Source organism: Anas acuta, chromosome 1, assembly GCF_963932015.1.
Source record: "Anas acuta chromosome 1, bAnaAcu1.1, whole genome shotgun sequence".
Classification (NCBI taxonomy): Eukaryota; Metazoa; Chordata; class Aves; order Anseriformes; family Anatidae; genus Anas; species Anas acuta.
This window is the reverse complement of record NC_088979.1, coordinates 188,437,856-188,462,033: the sequence shown is the minus strand read 5'-3', so window position 1 is coordinate 188,462,033 and position 24,178 is coordinate 188,437,856. Positions and strand designations below refer to the sequence as shown.

Sequence of the window (24,178 nt, the reverse complement as noted above, 5' to 3'; positions counted from 1 at the left end):
TGAAAGTCATGTGTAAAATACAAAATACAGGTCAGGCCACTAGAAAATGCATTTTCTGAGTATCCTTTAATAAATTCTTATGTAGGTTAAAAAAATTTTACAAGTTGTTTCCAAATACCTTTTCACAGTAGCATTTTCATAGCTGAGGCTTTAAATTCTAGTGGTCTTCCTCTTTGCGAATAAACAGTTTTTTTCTTCTTTCTAACTAGATTCTTTCTTTCTTTGTAGTAATTTATCAAACCTGCAGAAAAGCTGTGTGGTAGTGGGAAAACAAATCAATCTGTCCTTTCTGAAAGCTATAAACAACTTTCATTAATGATGCTTTTTTTAAAGCTTAGATTGCGGATAGAGGAAAGTTGTTTCTTAAGTATGTTTTAGGTTCAGTCTTATATTTCAGGAAAAATATTTCCGGAAAATATCTCACTTTTGTGTAGTTGATTATAGTGGTTGCTTTATTTTTAAATAAGCTAACATCTGTGTTTTCTTTCTTTCTTTCTTTCTTTTTTATTTTTAATTTCATTATTAAATTTTGGGGGATTCCTATAGAAATACAATTTGAAATACATTTTTGTTGCATGATGTTGTATAATCTTAGTTAAATATTTAAGTGTAGACTAAATCTACAATTGCAGCATATTTTTATTTTTTTGACATTTCATTTTTCATTTCTTTTATTCTCATTTGTCTACTACTATTGAGTTAACATGAAAAATCAGCAGCTGTAGAAATGTTCTTGCTAGAGTCCCTGCTGTCTGAAAGTTTTGTGGGCAAATATGGATTTTTGAAAAGTGTCCAGGATTTATCTTCAGTGGCACATAGCTTGTTTTGAGAGTTGTAAAACTCCTAGAACCAGTTAATTATTTAACACCACTCTTTTCTATCCCTGAACCTTATCCCTGCATCTGGACACACAGTCTGGATGTGGCTCTGGGAGTCTCTTGAGTGTGTAAATCTGAAGCAGGATGTCAGGTGAGCTGATGTCTTTGTCCACAGCTCCTTTTGGAGCAGCACACAGGTTGGTTGGAGCACAGTGCTTCCAATTAACAGCACTGCACTGTCTCCACTTTGACTGGAATGAGCTACAAACTGTGTCAGTATAGCTTTGGCTTTCCACAGAGCCATTCCACGCTAGCAGAGGTTATATAGTGGTAAGTTTTCAACACTAGCCTGAATAATGACTTGGATGGAAAACCGTTTTCCAAAATGATATTAGGTGATCAATACAGACCATCATAAAAGCTCTGCTTGCAATTTTTTTTAAAGGTACAGAATACCTACACTAAATATATGTTATGTTTTGTTCAATTTTTCTACATCCTTTACCTTTTGGATAACAGCTTAGGGGGGTTGGAAGTCAAGGAAAAGCAACATACACCAAGTAACTGGGCTTTGGGCAACCTGGTCTGGTGGGAGGTGTCCCTGCCTATGGCAGGGGATTGGAACTGGGTCATCTTTAAGGTCCCTTCCAACCCAACCAACTTCATGGGTCGGTGAGTAAGCTGTGTTTAAAATGTTGTTGCTAGGTACCAAAGGAATCTGTATTTGGAGCTTAAATGATGTCTGAGCTAATAAAACATTAGATTTGACTTCAGTTGATCTTTGAACATATAGCTTGACATCCTGCTTTCCAGCATCTGAGTATTAAATTGTAGTCAAATTTTACAGCCTAAAAGTTCAGAGCAGTTTAGTTTTTCCAAACAAAATGTAATGCTGTTCAGACCAGTCTTCACTTGTAGAAGCAAAATCATGTAGGGAAAATCAGTTTAATTTGAAAAATATTAGGAAGCTGAATATTATTATATGGGAGAGATGAAGTCAAGTTATTTTTTGATATACATCTATTAATATCTATTATTTTAGTTCACATCTTGGGTAGACAATATTTGGTTTGGTTTCTATGGTAATTTCCTAGAGGCGGAATTGTTATTTTGGTAAATATTTGTTCCTTTCATTTTGTTAATAAAATTCATCCTGAAGCCTAACAATGTGATTTTTTTTCATGGTTGTCCAACTGATGCTTGTTACAACTTCATAAAACAGAGTTGAAGTGAAGAAAATTAAACGGAAATGCTTTTTTTTTCTTTTGCTGTTTTTTTTTTTTTCAAACCATTGCAAGTGTTATTTATAACTTGAAAGTTTAAATGAAATCGGTTTTAAGATGTTTCTGAAATTTTTGAGCAATGTTTAGGAATCTAATGCAGGATACAGTGCTCAGGATGTTTCAGTGGGACTGGTGTTACTCTTTTAAGTTAATTTTCTGCTGAAGATTCTGTGTGCTGTGCTCAAAGAACAGCTTTTCTTTGGATCAAAGCTATCTTAGTGGTTGGACCTGATGATCTTAGAGGTCTTCTCCAAGCTAAATGATTCTTTGATTCCTGTTTTGAGCTGCTTAAAGCTGTGGAGGTAATAAGCAGGACACTGTTGTTTGTTTTGTCACCTGTCGGAAGTGTCTCAAGATGCTGGAATTTCATACCAGGCCCTTTTAATGCCGATGTGGGTTAGTAGGGAGATGCTCACAACAGCTGGTGGAAAGAAAAGGCAAGGCATGTGTTTGACAGCAGTAAGTGATTTGAATAGCTTAAACTTCAAGCTCCAGTTGTGTTGTGTCACATGTGAAAAACAGATGACTGGTCACTTCAGGCTGTCAGTCTGGAAGAAGCTGTTGTAGAGTGAGGGCTTTCCAAGCTACACGGCTCTGATGTATCTATCTACAATGAAGTAGGGATGTCCAGGAAAAAAAAAAAAAAGTTGTATGCAGCTGGTAATATCTTAAAATTTGCCTCACTTTTCCATCACTTTTTCTTCATTTACGCTACATCTGAGCTGGAGAAAAATGTAAGTGTTGCTGTACCATAACTGCACAGGACTCTTCTGGGCCAAGTCAGAGTTTGTGGTTCTCAGAGATGGTGGCTGTAGTATCAGTGTTACCCTCTAGACAACCTTGATAAAACAAACTGCAACTGCTCTGCAAGCATGCTGCCATTCTCATATGAATCTTTTGTTTCATGCTGCTGTCTTTAATCAGTCGTACAATGTGAAGACTGATCGTTAGTGTAGACTTTGACTTAATTATTCTGCTGTCCAGCATGGTTTGATTTTCAGCATTTTGAGAAGATAAGAGCTTCCCTTGGTTCAATGTTGCGAGAGAAATGTGTGTATTAAGGAAGTTATTGCTTCCATTGAGACATCACAGTATTTTCAGGACAATAATGTTATTGAGAAGAAATATTTGTGTTGGAGCTAATAGAATTGTGCTCTAGTCAATTACGTGCAGTGGATTTCTCACTCTGATCAGAATTCAGCAAAGCTGTATCCTGTCATCACTGTTACTCTACTTCTGTACAAACCAGTTGATGGACGGGAGTAGGAATGGTCTGAAGAGTTTTTTTTATTGTATCGTCTTAGCGAGTCTTTTGTATTAACTGTTTAGGTAAGAAGCAGCTTATTCATTCAGACAAGATCAAACTCCTGGCAATAGCTATTAAGTATCTAATGAATTTAATTAAAATACATGCATTATTAACATTTCCGCCTGTGATATTGTGCAAGCGACGATGTTCAGGTACTTGGAATGAGCAATGGTGCTGGCTTTTCAGTTGCTTTTGACATCATCCCTTTTATATAACTTTGCGCAATCACAGCTATAGAGCTGGTGTCTGGACAGAGCTGACGAGCAGCTGACTAATGTTTTCAGATGTTGTGCTTCTGTTTAATCAGCGACGGGGAAGATGCTGCTGCATTCAGCAGCTGCCCACTTCAGTTTTTGTGGCACTAGTAGGATGTTAGTTTTAATAGCAGCTGAAAGAAGCGTAAAGCTCCCAGGCCAAGGAGTGTTGTTAAGCAGTCACGTGGTCATGAAAAGCTTGGTGCAATTAGATCATCGTCGTGAGATGAGATTGAACATCCAGGCAAATTGCCATCCCCAAGCAGAGGCTGATTCAAGTAGTGGCACTCTGCAAGGATTCAGTATTTTCATGAATAAGTGTTCAGATTTTTGCAGGCCAGCAAACAGAGGAGAATACTGGCTCCAACATTTCCTAGTCTCTAGAGTATTGGTGATAAGAAATTAAGGATTTTGCTGCTAGTTTATGGAATGTAATGTGGTTTAATGGTGAGAGAAGGTTATAAAAAAACCTAGTGTAGTATCTTGAGTATCTTCAAAATGGTTGTGCTGGAAACCTGGCTGGTATTCTTGACTCTGTGTCATGAATAAGCTTGAAAAGCCCTGGTAGCTTAGAAAATAGGAAAGGAAGGTAATAGCTCCTGGATACATTTTTGGTACTTCGGTACATCTTGTCCATGTATCTTCTTAGTCAACAAGACCACCTATCAGAAAACGTGTCTGAATGCATTACATGTATTTGCTAGTCCTCTGTTCTTATGGTGTGTTCCTTAAAAAAAAGACAAAGTTGTTGGAATACTACTCTAGAAAATTTAGTTGTTATGAAGAAAAACATTAGAGTTCTGTTTCTTCTCAGACCAAACAAGAAGTGTTGATAAAAATTATATTTCACGTTCAGAATCTAATAAAAAATCGTCACAAAACATTTACATATTCCTTTGATGTGACCATATCTTGATTTTACAGATGTGGGAATTTGAGGATTGTAGAGTTTCTGTTCACTGGACAAAAATTCAGTAATATGTTTATTGGGTTACTGAATAGGCTTTTCTCAGCAGCATGGCGGAGGCTGGCAGGGCCCTCTGGAGCCAGCTGCTCCAGCCCCTGCCCAAGCAGGGACACCCAGAGCAGGCTGCCCAGGACCACGTCCAGGTGGCTTCCGAAGGTCTCCAAGGAGGAGACCCCACAGCCTTTGTGGACAGCCTTCTCAAATGACCCGAATCATTCATGTTGGTGTTTGCAATCAAAATACCGACGTTTGTGCAGAGGTAAACGTGTAAGCCTCCAGATCTGGAACTGACGTGTAGCCTAAAACCGACGACAGGATGTTTTTGGATTGCCTTTTGGCGGTGTGCCAGCAAGCATATTTTGTTTTCTGAGAATTTGGAATGAGCAACTATTGGCTTTTAATACTGTTATTTAGATGTTGTTCATTTCGTTTTAGTCTTTTGGCGTAAATGGGATATGCATTTGTATAGTTATTCAAAAGATCTTTTCCATTTGTGAAGCAGTAACCTAACACTTCTTACTTTTTATAGGTCCGTTTTGAATAATTAATATAATAACTTTTATTAAAACTAATAATATGATAATGTTAAAGCCAGTTAATCAAGCAATTATACAACTATTATACAACTTTCAATATATTTGAAATCCTGGGGCTAAAAGCTCTTGTGGTTGTCTTGATCATGGATTACGTATTTCAGCAAAATGTGATAACCAGTGAATATATGAAGAAAAGGATATCATTGTGCTCTTCTTAATGAACCAACAATTTAATAGAAAAAATTCAGCAGCCCTTTTGTTTAGAATGAAAGGATACATGTAAATGAGGCCAATGCTGAAACTGTTTTTAAGCAATGCTGACAGTTTCTCTATTGTATCCATTAATTAATTTCCCAGCATCAAGGTTCTCTGGGAATGAACTGCAAAAATAATTAAAATGATGCATGAGGTAAATAGTTTAGAAATTGAAAAGGTGAAATGGGGAATTAATTTAGTAAATATTAGTCACACTGCTTTATGTGTGCTTGTTTGCCTTGTAAAAGCAAGTTATGGAGTTGGTGTGATCTGGTGGTGATTCACAGCATCTTCTGATGTTCTCCTCACAGATGGGCAAGTTGCTGGAAATGGTGCCTTCAAATTAGTAGTCTGCTTAAAGCAGGTTAACATTTATGTAAAAATAGTTTCGTTAAAGCAAAGTTCTTCAGAATTAACTCAGTTGCAGCATGGTTTTACTAATGATCGGGATTTACCATGTGCCTTGTTAAGGTGAAGCGTATCTTTAAGGAGAATTCTGTGAATAAAAGCAACTTTGGTTCCAGTGTGACACAGCTTTTGTGTTTTTTTTTCCATCGCATTTTTGGCCATCTAATTGGTGTCAAGTCACAACTTGAGAGAGAATTTGAATATTTCATATCAAATTAAGTTAATGATTTCAGATATAATGAATGTGGTTTTAATTAGCAGGAAACTTCAAAACAAATTTCTTTCCAGCTGGACAATTATGTCTGAATACTTGAAGGCCAGCTTTAAGCCTAGCTTAAAATATAAGAAGACTTAAGGTTTTAGTATCATAAATGTGCATGCCATTGAATATATTTTGTGTGTAAATTTTCACTCAAATCTGTCTTAAAACCCATTAAAAAAAAAAAAAGCGCTTTTCTTTAAGTTCATTTATGCTGGGGGGCTACTAATCTCTTACTTTTGCTTTTTTCCTCAGTCCCTGCTTCCATGACTTCTCTCACACATTGAGAGAAGCTCTTTGATTTTAAGTTATGGTGGGGGGCATCTGAGTAAATCAAGGATGCAAAATGAACATCCTGGGAAATAGCTACAGAGATAGATTTTTCTGGAATAAAGGGCACAGTGATGCTCAGTGTTAATTATGTAGGGATTCTGTGCTCTAGAAATTAGACGATGCCATAACTTGGTAAAATAATTAGGTACCATATTAATGGCCGTAACCAAAATACTTTAATACTGTTCTTTAATATGTTAACTTGAGTGAACAAAACAACATATAGCTGTAAGTAATCAACCACTTTCTAAAACCTAAACACTGTAAATTATCCAGTGTTGTTGATGAGGGCTTGTAATGTTATGTGGTTGGTATTTGTTAATGCACTGACACCATCGTAGAGTAGATCCATTAGTTCTTGCTGCTGGTTATGCTCTTCTCATCTCCAAACAAATTAGGAGGTTTTGATCTTAAATATTTGCATGGAAGAAAAAAAAAAACAACTTTCAGAAAATATATTACTATTTTTTTCCTACTAGAGGACTCAAAATTAAAAATAGTAGCTTGGGGTTTCATATATCACCATTATATTGCTAGTTGTTAGTTAAAATTGCAATGATTGACTATCATGGCAGAATTTATGCTCACATTGCCATGTTCTCTGTTCTTCCTACCCCTTGCTAACAGTTAAAATGGAAGCTTCTTGCCTTATGCTTTGTTAAAATTCAAAGCAGCCAGGTATATGTAATATTTTTTGCAATAAGTACAAAGAACAACTAATGGTCATTCTTCGCAGAAGCTGAGAAAGGGCTTATTAACATGGCAAATTACAGAAAAGAAATCAACATGCTTTCTTGCAGGTAACTGTGTATAATTCTTCCTTCTGTGCATATGTAGGTTCTTTTCAAAGAAGCACGGGAAATAAGAGTTCCAAAATGTAATTGTTCTCCTTGTATAGAGTTCAGCGTTACCTTTATATCAAAGGCATTTTCCGAGAAAACTGCCTTGTTCCCTCTTCTTTTGTAAATTTTGCAAGAAAGAAGTATAAGAGAGTTGTACAAAAAGCTCCATTCCTTTGCTAAGATCTAGCACTTTTCCTGTATGTGAAGCTAATAAACTGCCACCCACGAGAAGAAAAATAACTGTAAAAGAAAGACACGTTGCAGTATTGGATGTGAAGGTACCTCCATGAGTGAGAATCCACTTGACATCCTGGCCATTCACGATGAATTCTTTAAATGAACCAAATGTGGAACACTGATTTTTATTTTATTTTTTCCTCCCACAGTTTAATTCTGGAAAAGCTAGGACAAAAAGTCAAATACACACTTGAGGTTACTTATTTTTTATTCTATTTGAACTGAACGTATGAGCAAGTGAAGATTTAACCTCTGTTCTCAAAGTACAAGCTACTGTGGAAAGTTATACTAAAGATGCTTCTTAAAATAATAGTTAATGAGAGACTGAATAAATCAAGTAAATAGTTATCAATAGCACCCATTTGTATTTGATATTGATTAATAGTCTTACCATAAATTTTGCATGCTATATGGAACATTCTTTCAAGGCAAAATATTGATCCAAAAAGAGTCCAGCAGTGGTATATGTTCCTTGTGACTGGGATTTAACAGCATAAGTTTTCTTTTGGGAACCATTGCCAAGCTGTTAACTAGATCAGAGAGGCCAGCTACTAAATTTTTATGAAAACTGGTCTAGCATTCAACATACATCTGCCAAATCTAATATAAGTGTGAGATAATTTTTTGAACATTCCTAGCAGAAATAGGAAATGTGAACACAGTTCTTGCAAGAGTACCAAAAAAAAAACCCAAAAAAACAAAAAAAACAGTTGTTCTGCAAGGGTCTTACCGGGAGGAGTAAGGGTTGAGGTAATAACTTTTGCATTGTATTTTTGCTGGCTTGCTGTCTTGACCTGAAAATGTTAGTTTCCATTACAGATTTTAAAGTGCTGTGAATTTTGTTTAGATCGGATTTGATGTTAATGGAAAGATAAAACAGACCCATAAATTTTCCTATTAACTGATGTGTGCTTGAATTATAAACAGCTGCTTTTAGTTCCTACCTGTAAGTAGAGTTGTGTTTTGTTTTTAAAAGATATATCTCCAACTTTGTTTCTGTGTTTATTGTTGGATCAGATTAATTTCAGACAAGGGCTGTGGGCCACTTGTTTCTCTTAGATTCGTCCCTTCAGGAGTATGGTGGGATAAAAGCAGTATTAGAAGACAATCGAAAATGTGCTAACTCATTCAAAATAAATCTTTTTAATGGGTAGTTTTATACTGTGGATTTAAAGGGAATTTCCTTATCTGGGTAATAGCTGAAATCTAGAAAACATGGTAGGAGTAAGTGGGCAGTCTCAAAATTAAGGAAAATCATATGTAATATTTTACAGTTTTTGATGAGACTTTAGCTTTCTGTATTGAAGTGGTTGAAAAGGGGATACAGGAGTGAGATGACAGTTTGCTGACAACACTGAGCTATTCAGAGTAAAAAGAGTTGGTAACAAGGAGTTGTAGGACTTCATGTTTTTAAAAACAGCCAGGCAGTACATAGCACGTGAAGTTCCATGTGAACAAATCTGAACTGATATTGTGCATGTGAATCCTAACTTTACCTGTACAGCTATGCACTTCAAGGTAGCGTTCAACACTCAGCACATGAGGAAAATACCAGCTCAACAGTAGTGAAGAAAGAAAGAAAGAAAAAAAAAAGAAGCTTTAAATTATTGGGAAAGAAGAACAAGATATCGTTATGTAGTTGTATGATTATGTTCAGTTACAAAAAGTGCTGGACAGATAAGTGATGACAAATCCATTAACAGCTATTAAGCGCAAATATTCTACCACTTGTGTAAGGACATATCTGAGCATGAAATCATTAACAGAGGGAAGAGTATTCTGGGAAGGATTTGCTATGTGCTTGTACTCTTACACTGTTTCCTAGCCATCAGCTGTTGGTCATTCCTGGTGGCAGGATAGTCACCTAGGTGGACCTCTCTGTGGTGTGCTGGTGCTGTGTTGCTTCTTGGACTGGAGTCTCAGTTTTTACGGTACACTGAGTCTGTGCCTAGGAAACTGGAGCTCTCAGGCAATGATGGAAGAGGTGTATTTTGGAGGAGCAGCCAACACATTCCACTTTCCATGATGATTCTGCACTGGCTTTTCTCTTTTTCTACCTTAAATCTAAAGAAAATATTGGATATTTTGGGAAAAAATGACTTTAGCCTCTTGACATCTACGCTGTCTGCTCTTTGTAACTCACAGTAAATCCTATGAGTTGCGTAAAGTTGCTGTAGTCATCTGTAATCATTCCAAAAATGTTTGGAAGTTCTTAACTCTGAACCATTGTGTGAGAGTTAAATGTGGCATTTTAATACTTTGCCCAGGCACGGTTTCCTAGCTTTAATCATTCCAGGTACTTACAAAAAATAATTATCTATTATATTTACTCTTAACAAATGTACACACTCTTCCTAAACATTGAAGTGTCCAGGGTATGGGAGACAAGATAGACTATTCGTTGGCCAGACAGTAATCAATCTAGTCATCCAAAAAAATTTGCATTCTTTCGCTGATTGTCTAAATAAGGAAATTTGGGGAGTGCAGTATGGAGAATGCCTCTCATTTCAGCTGTAGAGGAGATCCAGCATTTGCAGGGCAATGAGATATTCGTGATGTTAACAATCTAACTGATTTTTATCGATAATGACAGATGGTGCTTAGATAATGTGCCCTGAGTTGTCTGTGATACATTCAAAATAAGTCTTCTGGAGGGCTGTACATCTGTCTTGAGATCTTTTGCTAAAATATTTAAATCAAGGTCATTGTTTACATTTGATTTTAAATAGCTTCTAGCATGTAGTCTGCATTTATGTACATTTAGAGATCAAACTGTTTGCAACTTCAAAAGCTACAAATGGAAAAGTATAATAGGTAGCAGGTGTTAGAAAAGGCAATTATGCATTAGCTGTTTTACTCAATTTCCAAAACTGTCTAAAACTATCCATTGGATACTTCGTTGCTGAGACTTATCTCTGAAACATGATGAGTTTTTAAATCTATAGGGAGATATGCATTTTTTCTCTAATGAATTGCATATTTGAACCTATTTGGTTTCATTTAAAAGCGCTGAAGAAAATTGTATTGGGGGAAAAAAAGGTTGAAGAGAAAAATTTCAAGAAAAAGTACAAGTTTTTATATAATTCCAGGTATTTTTTCTGCAGTGCCTCAGAAACACTTTCAATTTTCATTACTGCAGTTTTTGGGTTGTTTGCTGTTAATTTTTTAAAGCCACTTATCTTGACTTTCTCTGGAAGAATTCTCTTTGTTATGTTACAGTAGGCTGAATTTTTGGGCTCAGAATCAGAATCCGAGGCTGTCAGAAAAAGTATACTATGATGATCTAATTTGGCTACCTATGCAATTTATTTTTGTGAGTCTGTATAAGAGGAAAGCAAGATTAACAATTTTGTCAACAGCTACTGTAAACTTACTTTGAAAGTATCATTTTAATCTCCAGGTAGATTTCTTTAATCCTCCCTTCTTCCCTGCGTGTTTCAAGAACCCATACACTGTTGGACGAGTGGGGAGCAGAAAGCAGACAAAGTGTATATATTAATACCAAAGCAGCTTCCTTCCAGTTCCCTCATTTTTTTGCTCGTGTGATGTGATTGAGGAAATACAAACCTTTATTTCCTTCTGCTAGGTTAACAAATAATGCAATACATAAAATATCAGGATAATGAATACTTTAAATGAATTTTTCCTGCCTACAGTCTATTCCGTCTCCTACTTCTTCTGCAAAAATGGTCTTCCTCTTTCTTCCTCAGCAGTATTCTGTATTTTTCTGTATCTGTCCAGCTGTCTCAGTCTACCTTTATTTGCCTCCATACCATCACCGTGATTTTCCTTCTTCCCTCCTTTCATGTTTGATGACAAATGATTAGGCTGGTGCCATGCTCTTCAGGTAGCTGTTCTTTCAAGGAGAAATTTTATAATGGATCGTTATTTAGGTTATAAAAGATTATTGTCAAAGACCGATTTAAAAAAAAAACAACACAGCATGGTCTTTAAATTTATTTACAGAATAAAATAGGAAGAGGGTTGTTTTCTTTGGCTTTCTGCATTTTTAGAGTTGTGTTTAAATATTTAAATATTGCCATAATAATATCTGATACTATAAGTGGTAGCACCACTTTTCTTTCAAGTATGTCTTTTTGAGATACAATTTATTCTTTTACATATGTTAACTTTCCATCCCAAGGGAAATGACAACTCTAAATTAAAAGATGTATGTAGGCTTTTCAGAAGGATGGTAGTAAGTACATGATTCTCTAAAACTCTAGTTTTAATATGGTAAATTGGACTGTACTTTGAATTTGCAGATTAAGATAAACCCTAGAGAGTTCTAGTCAAAATTACCATATGCTTTATGTGTCCTGGGATTTTACATTGTGCGAATTTATTGTGTTATTCAAGCATATCTTTTTCCTAGAATAGGAAAAGTATCACAGGAATGTTCTTCCTTTTCGGGTTCCAAAATGAAATATTTTGAGTTCAAACTGCACTTTTAAACTTAAAACTGCCCTGAAAATAATTGGCATTATTCCTTTTCTTAACTCTTACCACTTTGGACAGGACGATTTAGTTTCTGTAGCTGCTAACATGATGTTTAGTGTACTTCCCTCTGTAGGACACTAAAATAACTGCACTTCCGCCTGTCGGGTGGAGAAGGAAAAGGAGAAGAATATTTTTCTTTGCATTAAGATTACTTCATTGTACTGTTACAAATATTATGTGGAATATTTTAAGTGTTGTGTGCTTCTAGGTTAAATGGAAATAAATTTTATATTACCATGTTCTGTTTTGCATAAGTTGTTTCAGTTCACTTACTTTACTTGAACAGAACACTGTATTTTTCTAAAAAGTAAATTGCAATTCTGAAATGACCAGTAGAGAATATATAAAAAATGCGATAATTTTATAAGATCTAAGAATAAATCTTTATAAGATCTAAGAATAAATCTTTAAAATATTTAGATACCACTGTTTAAATATCCCTGTATTTGTCAGAATCTGAGCTTAATTTCATAATAACTATTTTTAAATGTAATTTTAATGAGACTTTACATAGCATTAGTTCCCAATCATCACATTGATAATTAAACATAAATAAATTAGTCTTTTTTTCAGTTCTTAGTGGAAATGAATATAAAGTGTAAGTTAAATGTGGTAGTACAAGAAAACTTTCTCAGTGAATTTTTTTAAAGTAGCACCATAAATTTACCTGAACTCTTTCTCTGGTACTCTTTCTCTCTGTTGTATTTAAGAGATCTTAATTTCAGGGAGAAGAAAGGGCTGGCTATAAAGTGACTGTATCTGCTGACTTGAACAGAAAGCTGCAGATCAGAATAGAAATAAGAGTTGTTAAAATTTTGTGTTACAAGGATTATTTTTTTTTCTTTAGTAAAAACATTTAATTCAGTCAAATACAGGCCAAGCTTTAGTTTTAAAAAACTATAGACCATAGTTTTAAAATGCTCTAGTAGATCACTACAGTAAAATTTATAATAGGAAAACTTAATTTCAAATGGAGGTATCATGCTCCTAATAATGGAGATGAAGTATATATTCATGCCACAGTATGGGTAGTACGGTATTTCAGGACAGATCTAAGCTACTGGATAACATCAGAAATGGGATAAACACATCTGTAAAGAATGGATGTAAGTATTAGAAGTAGATTCATACCTCTCCTTAATTCCAGTTACAGAAAATACCTACATACAGATACACCTAGGTTTGTCACAGATGAAATACAAACGTGTTTGTGTTATGAAAAGAGATTTAGCTGACAATTTTTTAACACTAGTTTTGATAGTCGTGAACATCATAAAAATACGCTAAGGTTGTATCTTAATCAAAAGCATCATTTGTGTATTAAAATAACTGTTTTTAAATGTTTTTTTTTTTTTTTTTTTTGCAGTCTGAACCAGAGGGTTTTTCTCACTTCCACTTGTATGTCTGTGCTGCCTTCCTTGTCAGGTGGAGGAAAGAGATCCTGGAAGAGAAAGACTTTCAGGTAAGTGAAGAGTTCTGTAATATAAAAATCTGAGGATATTTTTTAAGCACAGGTCAGAATTTATGAAATTCAGGTTCCTAACATTACATGGGGATGAATTTACAACAAAGCAGTAGCAGTTGCAACAAGACTGATGGTGTCTGACTGTTAGAGTTCTTCCAAAACTTAAACCTGAAGTGGTGGGCTGTAAACAGTAGATGCTTATTCCTTGTTCATTCTAGAAAAAATAAAAATAAAAATGCTATTTAAACTGAGACGTAGAAGAAATGATTTCTGGAGATACTGTGATAAGTAAAGAGTGGGTATTTCAAAAAGAAAATTTCTGAAAAGCTAACTAGATTTTTTTAAAACCTTAAATGCATCACTGTAGTTAAGTATTTAAGAGCTCTCATCTCTATAACATTCCAGAATTACTCTAGCAAGTTTATGTTCCTTTTTTCAAAAAAATCTAGGCAAGCAGCCTTTTAAGATAAGGAGTCTGTTTTTCAGGCATAAATAAAAGGGCTATAGTTATATTTATTTCAGGTCTTATATTTCAAAGTCTTACATTTGTCCAACTGAGAGCATGTCTGGTAGTTGTTTGGAATCAGATTTGAATAGTGAAATAGGCAAATAATTTGTATATCCACATAGAAGTTCAGTTAGTTTTGTGAACTGGTGACAGTTCCCTTTCATAGGATTTTTTTATATTAACTTTTACTCTCTGATGCACATGCAATGCCTAAAAGGCATTAAAGGCCTGTTTACAGGCTGTCTGTAAACAAACCATGCTGCAAAGCCTGCACCATTTCCTGCCCCAGGGAAATGGTCTGTTACCAGCTTATTTTCTCTACAGCTGACTGAACTCTCTTGCCCTGTACAAATGAACCATTGTGTGAATCTGTGTATCATTTCAATCTATTTTATCTTTCTTCGTAAAACGATTTATTCAGAGCATTTTAACTGTCATTGCCTATCTTTGCAATAAATAAAACCCTAAGGGCACAACATAACTACTTTAATTTATACTACCTGCTAGTGCTGTCAGATTTTCTCAATTTATGGTATTTTGTCAAAACTAACTTCAGTGTTGGTAGCCATACTGCTCAACTATAATTGTTCACTGCTAATACTTCTTATTAATTTGTTTTCCATTGATTTCCTACATCAAAGTTCATAACATTTTTCTCCTCCCTACCAAATAAGTTACAACTAAGTTTAAAGTGCATAATGATCCCAAGGTAAAGTACTGTGAAGATTTTTCTCCTTATGTATGTTCAGAGTTTTTTATTTATGTAATAATTACAGGTATGTCTTCATGGTTTAATTTCTTTATAGGCTATGTAAACTTGATTATGAAGTTCATAAATTAGGAAGACAGTGGAACACATTTATCAGACTGCCTTAGGTTGCTTACCACATAGAAAAGCAATTAGCAATTTTGAGGATCTATAGGCCAGTGGTAGTTTTATCACTGTTCTATATTATCACTAAAAAGCTTCATCTTCTTTATTGTGTAGCATCAACTTTTAAAATGTTTAAACTAAATTGCTATCAGTTCTACAAATGATACTACTCTCCCCCCAGGCAAGAATAAATCCACTGTTCTTCCACTTCGTTAGCAATAGCTGTATTGTAAACCACTGCTTATTCTACAAACATCTAGCTCAAGTAATAGTAGGGGGTTTAAACTATGCTGGCAAATTGGAAAGTTTGGTATATGCTGTTGGACTATTGTCATTGCATTGAAATCACATCACTGAGAAGTCCTAATTATAGCACGTTTTGCGCTGAAATTTTGTGGTCTGTAAATTATATTGTGGATCATCAGTATGTGCATCCAATCATTTCTCTTGTACATAGTGTGTGTCATATTTGTTTTTCTGCATATGACGTAATTGAGGCAAGGCTCTACTAATTGTCAGGCAGAGGGCCTGGTTCTTTAGTGCTAGCTGTGAAAACTCACGCTTTGCTTTTACATATATGTTTGACCTCTTTCCCTAGATGGAAAAAAATGCACAGGGATTTTAAGTCAGAATAATTTCCCCAGAACACTGGATATGTTGATATGCCGGATGAGACAATGAGCAGGTCTTTGATCAAAGACCCATTTTAAACGACTTGATTATGCAGTACTATTTCTTTTTATTTGATGAAATATATTATCAGTAATGTTACAGGCAGAATGAGGACAGAAAATAATCATTGCTCTTAAGATACTCATTTCCATTCTTTTAAGTCTGTCTTGCTGCAAACTAAGCAATCAGCATGCGATGTTGATATTTCCTCATAGGAACCAATTAATTAATGCTTATATAGTAAATGTTCAGCTGAGCATGATAATAGTTCCTTATTACAGACAACATTTGAATATCCTATTTTTTGTTTGTTTGTTTGTTTGCTTGTTATTGTTATGTAGTAGAGAATGAAATTTAGCAGTGAAAGGAGTTAGGCTGACTGGACTAATAACATGAAGTGATACAACCTGAAAACTTCTACTTGGTACTTGGTTTACATCTGTACAACAAATCATTATTATAACAAAGGAAGTAAGTTTTTTTTGAAGGAAGTAGATAGAGGAAGAAATAAATGTTGTGGTTCAGGACTCCAAATATTCAAATGATTATGCATATATATATGTATATGGGGTTTATATATAAATAAAAGTGTATATAAATAATGTATGTATAAATTTGTAGCAGAAGCATATAAATGTGTGTAGATGCTAGTCTCATATTTTTCGTGTTTGAAAGAACAGAATAATGCAAGACCATAATCAAGTAAGTCATGATAGAAGTTGTGTTCATTTTAATCTATTAAAGTTATTATGAGAGCAAGTTACTGTTCTCACTTCTGTCTAGCTGGTTAAGTATAAGGTATCAAAGGAGAACTAATTTGAAATGTGAGATTTGCGGGTTAACATATTTTTTAGAAACAGGTGAGGAAAATGTGATACTTTTTGTGTAAATGTAGAACAATTTACAAAATTTACAACACAACCTACAAGAGTGAGCCTTTCTATTGCTCAGCATATCTTACAGTATGACTTCCTGTTATTCATTTTCCTAACTACAAATGTAATTCCAAAATTCTCCCTAATTCATGGGAGAAATGTGAATGGTTAATATTGTTAAGTGATAAATTATTAAAGCATGATTTTGAGCATATACAGAATTAAAACATTAAGTTCAACAGGCATATTTTCTATTAATGTTGCATACAGGATATTTGAAGGATTTTTGAAGGATTTGTAAGAAAGCAGGACGCTTGGGACCAGGTTCAGTTATGAAACTTAATATAAGCTAATAGTAATGTTGGACTGATACCGACCTAACTGTTGGATATTGGAGATTTAGTTCAAATTATCAGTTTAAGTAAGCTGTCATTTTGTTGACGCTGCTGATCTATAAAAATGTGTTCAGCATGTTGTTGGAAGCAATCTGTCTTGCAGATTTTTTTTTCTTCATGATGCTAAGATATGGGCTTTTCTATCTAGCAGGCATTTTCACCTATGCTGTCATTAACCCACATCTTTATTACTACAATGTCCTTTTCTTTGGCTTTGACAAATGCATTTTGGCTTCATTTATATTCATGCGGACTGCAAAGAAGCTATAAAGATCATTTTTCAGTCCATCATTTTTCCTTGCTGTTCACCTTCTTTAACTTCCTTTCCTTTATGGCACCAAGGAAAACTAGGGGCTTTCTATTTCGAGGCCGTTAATGGACTAATACTAACACCTTTCGTGTCATCTCATGGTCTGTACTGAGGTGCTGACTGCCACTTTATCAGCCAGTGATGACAGCTGCCTCATCACGTGCTCCTGAGTTCTCATGAAGGTATTTGTGCTGTCTCCCATGTTAACCACATTACCTAAATGGATCACTTAATGCAGATCTTGTTACTTTTCTCAAAATCCTTACGTAAGTTCTGTTTTTCTGTGATGCTCAGAACAGATTTGCCAGGTAGGCTATAAGGCTGTTAATAGCACTTACAGTCACATTCACTAGTTTTTTTGTTGCTTTTTTCTATGAATTTCCTGTCTCTTGATACATTCTTGAGTAATGAAATCTTTGGGGTAGTGACTGTTCTTCCTTCTGATTTATATAATCTTTAAAATAACGATTCTTGAATCTGAGTAAATGGTAGTGAGCAGTCTCATTGACCTTGTGAGCAAAATGAATGTGTGCACAATTGTCTGTTTCAGTAAAATGCTGAAAAATGCTTGATGTTTTTCAAATGTTTCCTTGTAGTGAAGTATTACAAGCTAATGTTAGTTGAAATGATGAAAGATGATCTTCTTACCTCATATGATCAATAAGATTTTAAGGAAAACCAGTTAATTATTATTATTACTTATGAAAAAGTTTATGCTTTCCAAAGTTGTGACCATATTTATTCTGCAATTTAATCTCAGTTTTTGCATATTTTTTTTAAATGGGTGCCCATGTCAGAGATTAGTGCAGTATTTCACGGTGCCTGCGTTTGAATGAAAGACATACAGGCTGTCTTCAGCTTACTGATGCAGGAAGTCCTCTCAGCCTCTTCAGTTTGTTTAATCTTTCATTCTCTGTTCAATGGGCTTTTAATTAGAATCAGCACAGGGTGAGGATGTTCACTTCTGCCTACCACTCTATTTCAATCTCGGCGCACTGTTGAGTGTTTTTCCCCTTCTCGCATAGAGAAGCCCAAGTTAATGTCTTCCCATCTGTGGTAAGAATACTAATATTTGAAGTCACGTTTAGCACATGAGCTTGCTTTTTTACTGTTTTTTGTCTTACAGTTGTCAGCATTTTTGGAGTGTGAAGGTAATTGGTCATGCCTATAGTCAGTTTTCTGCCTAGCAGATTCCCAAATTCCCAAAGCTTTGTGTTATTCCCTGGAATAGACAAATAACACTTTAGGAAAAAATTCCATTTCAGAGGGTGTTGAGGCACTGAACCAGGTTGCCCAGAGAAGCTGTGGATGCCCCATTTCAAGGCCAGGCTGGATGGGGCTTTGGGCAACCTGGTCTGGTGGGAGGTGTCCCTGCCCATGGTAGGGGGTTGGAACTGGGTCATCTTTAAGGTCCCTTCCAACCCAAACCATGCTGTGATTCTGTGAATGCTCTGTTTTCAGAATGAGCAGACCCTTGATAGCTGAAAGTTACTAGTTTGTATTACTTCAGTCTTAATTTTAAAATTAAAGAAGCAAACAAACAACAACAACAAACAAACAAAACAAAACAAAATGTATTTCTTGCAGAGGAATTGACACCTGTATTTTATTTAGTATTAATATTCAAAATAAAGCTGAAATAATCAAGACTGTTTAAAAATTTTGAGCTATTGAGAATATGTTCCTTTCCTACAAACATTTTCTGAGAACATATAGGTGATGAGTCTGTTGTCTTCTTATTTTGTTCTTCGACGTGCCTGCCAGTTTTCTTCTTTACCATATTGCGGATTTTATATAAAATCACAAAGGAGTCTGTAGCTTTCATCTCTCAGCATTTGGACTGCTAAATTTATTCAGGGTATATTTTTTATTGCACTTTTTATGCGAACTAACATTTCTAATACAGGAGATTCTTACATGTGAGCTAAAATCCCTTGAAAAAGAAAATTAGAAAGAAACACAAATCTGATTCTGCACACTTGTCAGAGGTGTATATTTGCTACAGCTACACGAGTTACAGAATGTAACTGTGCACCTTAAAATGAGATTAGAAGTTAGTTACAGAAGAGACTGAATAACAAGATGCCTGGAAGGCAAATTGCAGTCTTTGAATAATATCTGCCTAGTGTTAGGATGTTTTTTTTTTCTTCATGTGTTCTCTAATGTCAAATGACCAAGTAGTTTTATTTCATGGTCCTTTATGAGGGATAATTTGTGCAATTTTATATTGCTGCCTGCATGAGTAACAGGTTTTAGTTTAGAAAGTTTAATATGAATATCTTTCCTGGTTATTATATTATTATTATTATTCTATAGAAACATGTAAGATATCAGAACCATGATTTTACACCATCTATTCCTGCTCAACTACTGTATTATGGTTTTCTCTGGTCTTTTTTGATCTTGTTCTATATTATGATACACATTTTTAAACAGTTACTTTCTCTGAATTATCCTTTATAGAAATACAGGTCTTCCCACTTCACATGATATGAGCCATAGCTAATAAAAGTACTGTAAAGCTAGCTTCTTGTGTGTATGATGGTAGAAATTTAGTTCCCATTGCTACTGCAGCAGAATGTTTCTCAATTAAAAAAAAAAAAAAAGTTTCTTCTGAGTATCATAAAAATTGACCAATACATAATGGATATTGAAGAAAAGATCAGAGAGAAATGAAATATGGTTGGTAAGAAAAGTTGTTAATTGCAAATAGTCTGTGCTGCTGAAAAGTTAATGTCTCCATAGTGAGTATTCTGATTTTTGTTTTTCATGTAATCACAACAAGAACAGTTATCAGTGGCTGGAATACACTTGGATAATACCAAATATAGAGCTATATAGCACACGGTAGAGTAATGCAGGCCACAGGTCCCACCTTTTGTTTGAGCTTGTTGATAATAACTCTTCTAGCTTGATAAGCTCACCTTTATCTTGGGGATATTTTAGCTGAACCTTTTCTGGCTACTGTTCATTCATAAACAAGTATGTGCTGTTCCGTGTTTGATTCCCTATATCCAGCAGCTCCTTACCCTTCTACCTGTCTCCTACTTTGAAGACAGACTTTTCTTTCAGAAGCTTGACAGCTTTGTCTTTACAGCCTGGATACAACTTTTACCTTACAGCCACTTGTCAGAAGGAAACCATTTTAGTCATTTTTCACCATAATTAATGTGTATACATTTATAGTTATTCTGTAAGAGCTCTTTTTGTTCAGAAAAGTTCATAAAACCATGAGATGCTTCAGTTTGGAAAGGATCTCGGGAGGTGTTAAGTTGTACTCAACTTGCAGCTCAAAGCAGCATCAGCTGTGAGTTTAGTCCAGGCTTTATGCAGTTGGGTCCTGAAAACCTCCAAGAACCAGAGACTGCACACCCTGAATACTTCCTCCCAGGTTTTGCAGAATCACAAAGACAAACATTAGGACAAATGCCTTAATGGTTCAGTGCCAGTGGTTCGGCGCCCCGCTGGGTTTGAGTCAAACTTAGATGGAGTGAAATGCTGAGCAGAAATCGTTATGGTAAACTAAGATCTGATGGGATCCATCTTTGTCTTGATGCTTTTAGAGCAGCCCTGCATACTGAACAGAGTGTTTTTTTTAACAGAGAAGCGTTTACCCCTCTTCTTTGTAAGCTACAAGATAAGATGGTTTTGTAGTCCTGGATCCTGTGCCCTCCCTTAGCTCCCCCTCTTCTAACTGTGCCTTTTCTGTGAATGTCTCAAAAGCTGTGAAGAGGTAAAGACTGTGAGCATAGAAATACTTCTAATCTTAAGGAGCCTGATTTAAGATTAGATTTAAGAAGCTGACTTAAGCTGGAAGCACTGCAGTTTTAGATGTGGAATGCTGTAGCTAGCAACCTGGAGTTGAGTATTGGTGGGAGATGGCTGGGAGTTAGCAGTGTTACATCATTTACATTCAGAGCAGCCAACTTGCAATAATTAATTACTGACATTATTTATTACTGTGTATGCAAAGAGCTTAATCAGCTAGGAGTGTGGTAAAAATTGTATCTAAATGCAGTTTTGTAAGGGGACCAAACACCAGGCGCCTTTTGGTCCTGACTTCAGCCATCACAGCCCCATTTTAGTGGCTCTGTTAAGAAGTCAGCTTACTTAAAAGCTTGTGCATCGTTTGATTGTCATAAATATCTTGACTTAATCTCCACACTCAACCATATTTTAAAGCAAATGGAGGAGACATTTTATCTTACAGCCTTAGAAATACAACTACAGTCCCATATAAATTATGATTGCAAAATTTAATATTGATTTTAAATATAAGGGGTAGGCTATATAATCCTTCTTTTACCTTCAGGAAACTAGCGGTGCTTGTATTGTACCAGAAGGAGGACTTGTCCTTTGTCTAGGAAGTAGCTGGAAATTTGACCAGTTTATATAGTACACTAAAAATGGTTTAAGAAGCATGAAAAGGGGAAATAAAACTCTTATCACTACCCTTTCTTATCTCTGAGGCTTCAGTGTGGCTTTCTGTGACCTTTCTTCTTTTGATGAGGCTCTAGGCATATTTTTCCTATTATATGTATAGTTTGTCCTGAAAAGCTGGACTGTATATGCAAAGCTGACAATACAAATCTGCAAAAAAAAAATCACTTCTAATTTATATTTCATTCAGATAGCAATGTGTATTTTACACTTGAATTCATCTCTTGTTCTTTCTTCTGCTTGAGTTGAACACTTTGAACTCTCGAGCCAAGAGTTCATGGTAATAATGTGTTAGTCATCTGACTTTTTAGAACTGATACGTAACTTATCTCCAGTAATGCAGTTGTTTTATATTCTGTATCTGAATATGAAATCTGAACATCTGTTTCTGTTGCCTTTTCTCCATCTAGTAGCCTTCCCAGAAGTCATAGTTACTGTTTAATTTCTTTTTTTTTCAGAGGTTGTAAATAGTAAAATTACAAGTTATAGTGCAATTATATTGAACTGCTGGTAGCTTAAATATATATTTTTGCTGCTGAAACCGGGAAGTTACTCTGTGCTATGAACTAGTTTAATAATAACAGATAAATCACAGGGGTCAGTGGAAACTCAGCCTTGATCTCTCCAAAGCAATTGAGCAAAAATAGAGGAAGTCCTTGGGAAGCAGATTTAACTGCCTACTGCTGCCATGACTTGCCTTAGGAGATCTGTCTACTTTTTAACAGACCCATCTTCCACTCTAGAGTGTTTAATTTTATTTTTTTTTCGTTTATAATGAAGTAGGATTGCTGAAACAGAAAGTTTTCAGAATCACTGTAGAAGGAGATTAGTTCTGCAAAACTGACATACTGCATCAGTAGGGCTTCTTGGGAACGCAGCATGAGAAATAGAAAGGTGGAACCCTGATGAGAAGAAGGATTAGGGGCTTCAGGTTTTTATATTGACAGAAGTAGAATACATACACTTTTCTTAATTGTTGTAATCTTTTATAAGTAGTCTTTGAGTGCTTTAATTTAGTAACTTTGTTCTCATTTTTACCCTAAACTGTTTTAAGCATATTTTCAAGGCATGTAGCTTTTAACAAGTCAGTTATTACTCAGGAGTTTGACAAATCTGAAAATCAAGGTGCAGGAACAAGTAACAAGTGTCTTCTTCCCTGGCACATTACTTGAGAACATCTAAAAGGGAACAAGGTGCACTGCTGTAAAAGCTGCAGGGGCTGCTTCTACAGTAAATGTGTAAGAGGTAAGAGTATAGAGAACTGTTTTCCAGTGACATCCAGCTACCTCTTCTTGCAAATAGCTTGGGAGTACGTGTGAAAAGCAAGGATCTTAAGAAATCTTATGTCACTCGTCAGAGCAATTTAGACATATTTTGACACCATTATTTTTCTTAATTAGCTATATTAGACCATTTTTTTATTACTAATAGGTTGTTTAAAATGGTGTATAACATGCTATTGCCTCTGAGATGATACAGAAATAACAGTTTTCCCAGAATGATTAACATGGAATGCAATAAGCTGTGAAAATTTGCTGAATGTACAGGAAAGTAAATCATTTGTACATGTGTGAGAGTATAATGCTTCTATATATTTTATGCTATGAAGAAAAATCTAAGAAGGTATAGTCATTTATAATCCTGAATACTTGGTCTGTTTTTTTTTTCTCCATGTAAGTGTGCGCGCCACTTGAAAAATTGCATTTGGAAAGTGTTTTTCTTCAGTTAGTTCAAAGTAAGTTACTACTTGAATAGTTTGCTTTTGAGATAGTCAGGGATTATGCTGGTACTGCAGATGAATGATCAAATTAAAAAGTTTGAGCACTGAAAGTGCACTTTCATGCCTGGATTTCATGTGCAACACAGAACAATTCATTAACTTCTACCCCTTCCTTCGTGCAGAACAAAATCTTTGATAACAGCTTTAGTGTAATTGACAGCTGAGGTTGTAATGCCATGTATTAGTAGGACTGAGCTGTACCTCTGAGGTTTTTCAGCGTTCCTCAAAAAAGAACAAAGCAAGTATGTGACAAAATTAGCAGCCACTTGTATTTGCTAATTCAATTCTATGCTACATTAGCTAATATTTGTCTTCCTTGTTTTTCAAATATTAATCTTCTAAGTAACAGAAAAGAAAAATGTTAGCCAGGTTCATAGTTCAGTACATGTATTACATGTAGATACTATTATGTTAGAGGGATCTGTTAGATTGGAAATTGGTTACATTATGTAGTTAGGCTTAAGGTTTAATGAAATAAAGCCAGTCCTATGAGCCAGGTCTAAATTAGAAATAAAGTAAGTTTAAATTACATTTCCAGTCAGTGGAAGGATATGGGTGAACAGCCACTTGTGATCGCACCCTATGCTCTGCAAATATTTATTTCGCTCTATTAATTATAAAAGATTATGGCACTACCAGAAGCCACAGTTTTAATTCCTGCTGTCAGGAGGTCAGTGAAGGAGGATGGAGGGAAGCCCTTAAGCACTCAGGAGCAAATCCAGTGAAGACTGCTGAATAGAGAAAAGGAGGTAGTAAATGTAATTCCACTTGTAAAACTTGCTGTTGTGTGGAGAAAAGCTGTGGAGCACAGTGTTTATGCAATTTGTATTGCTTGAAGGATGATGCCTTTAAATTCTG

The 24,178-nt window shown here is 35.2% G+C and overlaps 1 protein-coding gene across 1 annotated transcript in view; it reads left to right on the top strand.

Moving 5' to 3' along the window:
- TBC1D22A (TBC1 domain family member 22A) overlaps nt 1-24,178 on the top strand; it is a 167,782-nt gene that overhangs the window by 116,132 nt on the left and 27,472 nt on the right. The window contains exon 12 of the mRNA XM_068670052.1: nt 13,368-13,463. Coding sequence (XP_068526153.1) covers nt 13,368-13,463 — 96 coding nt within the window. The remainder of the gene's footprint in view (nt 1-13,367; nt 13,464-24,178) is intronic.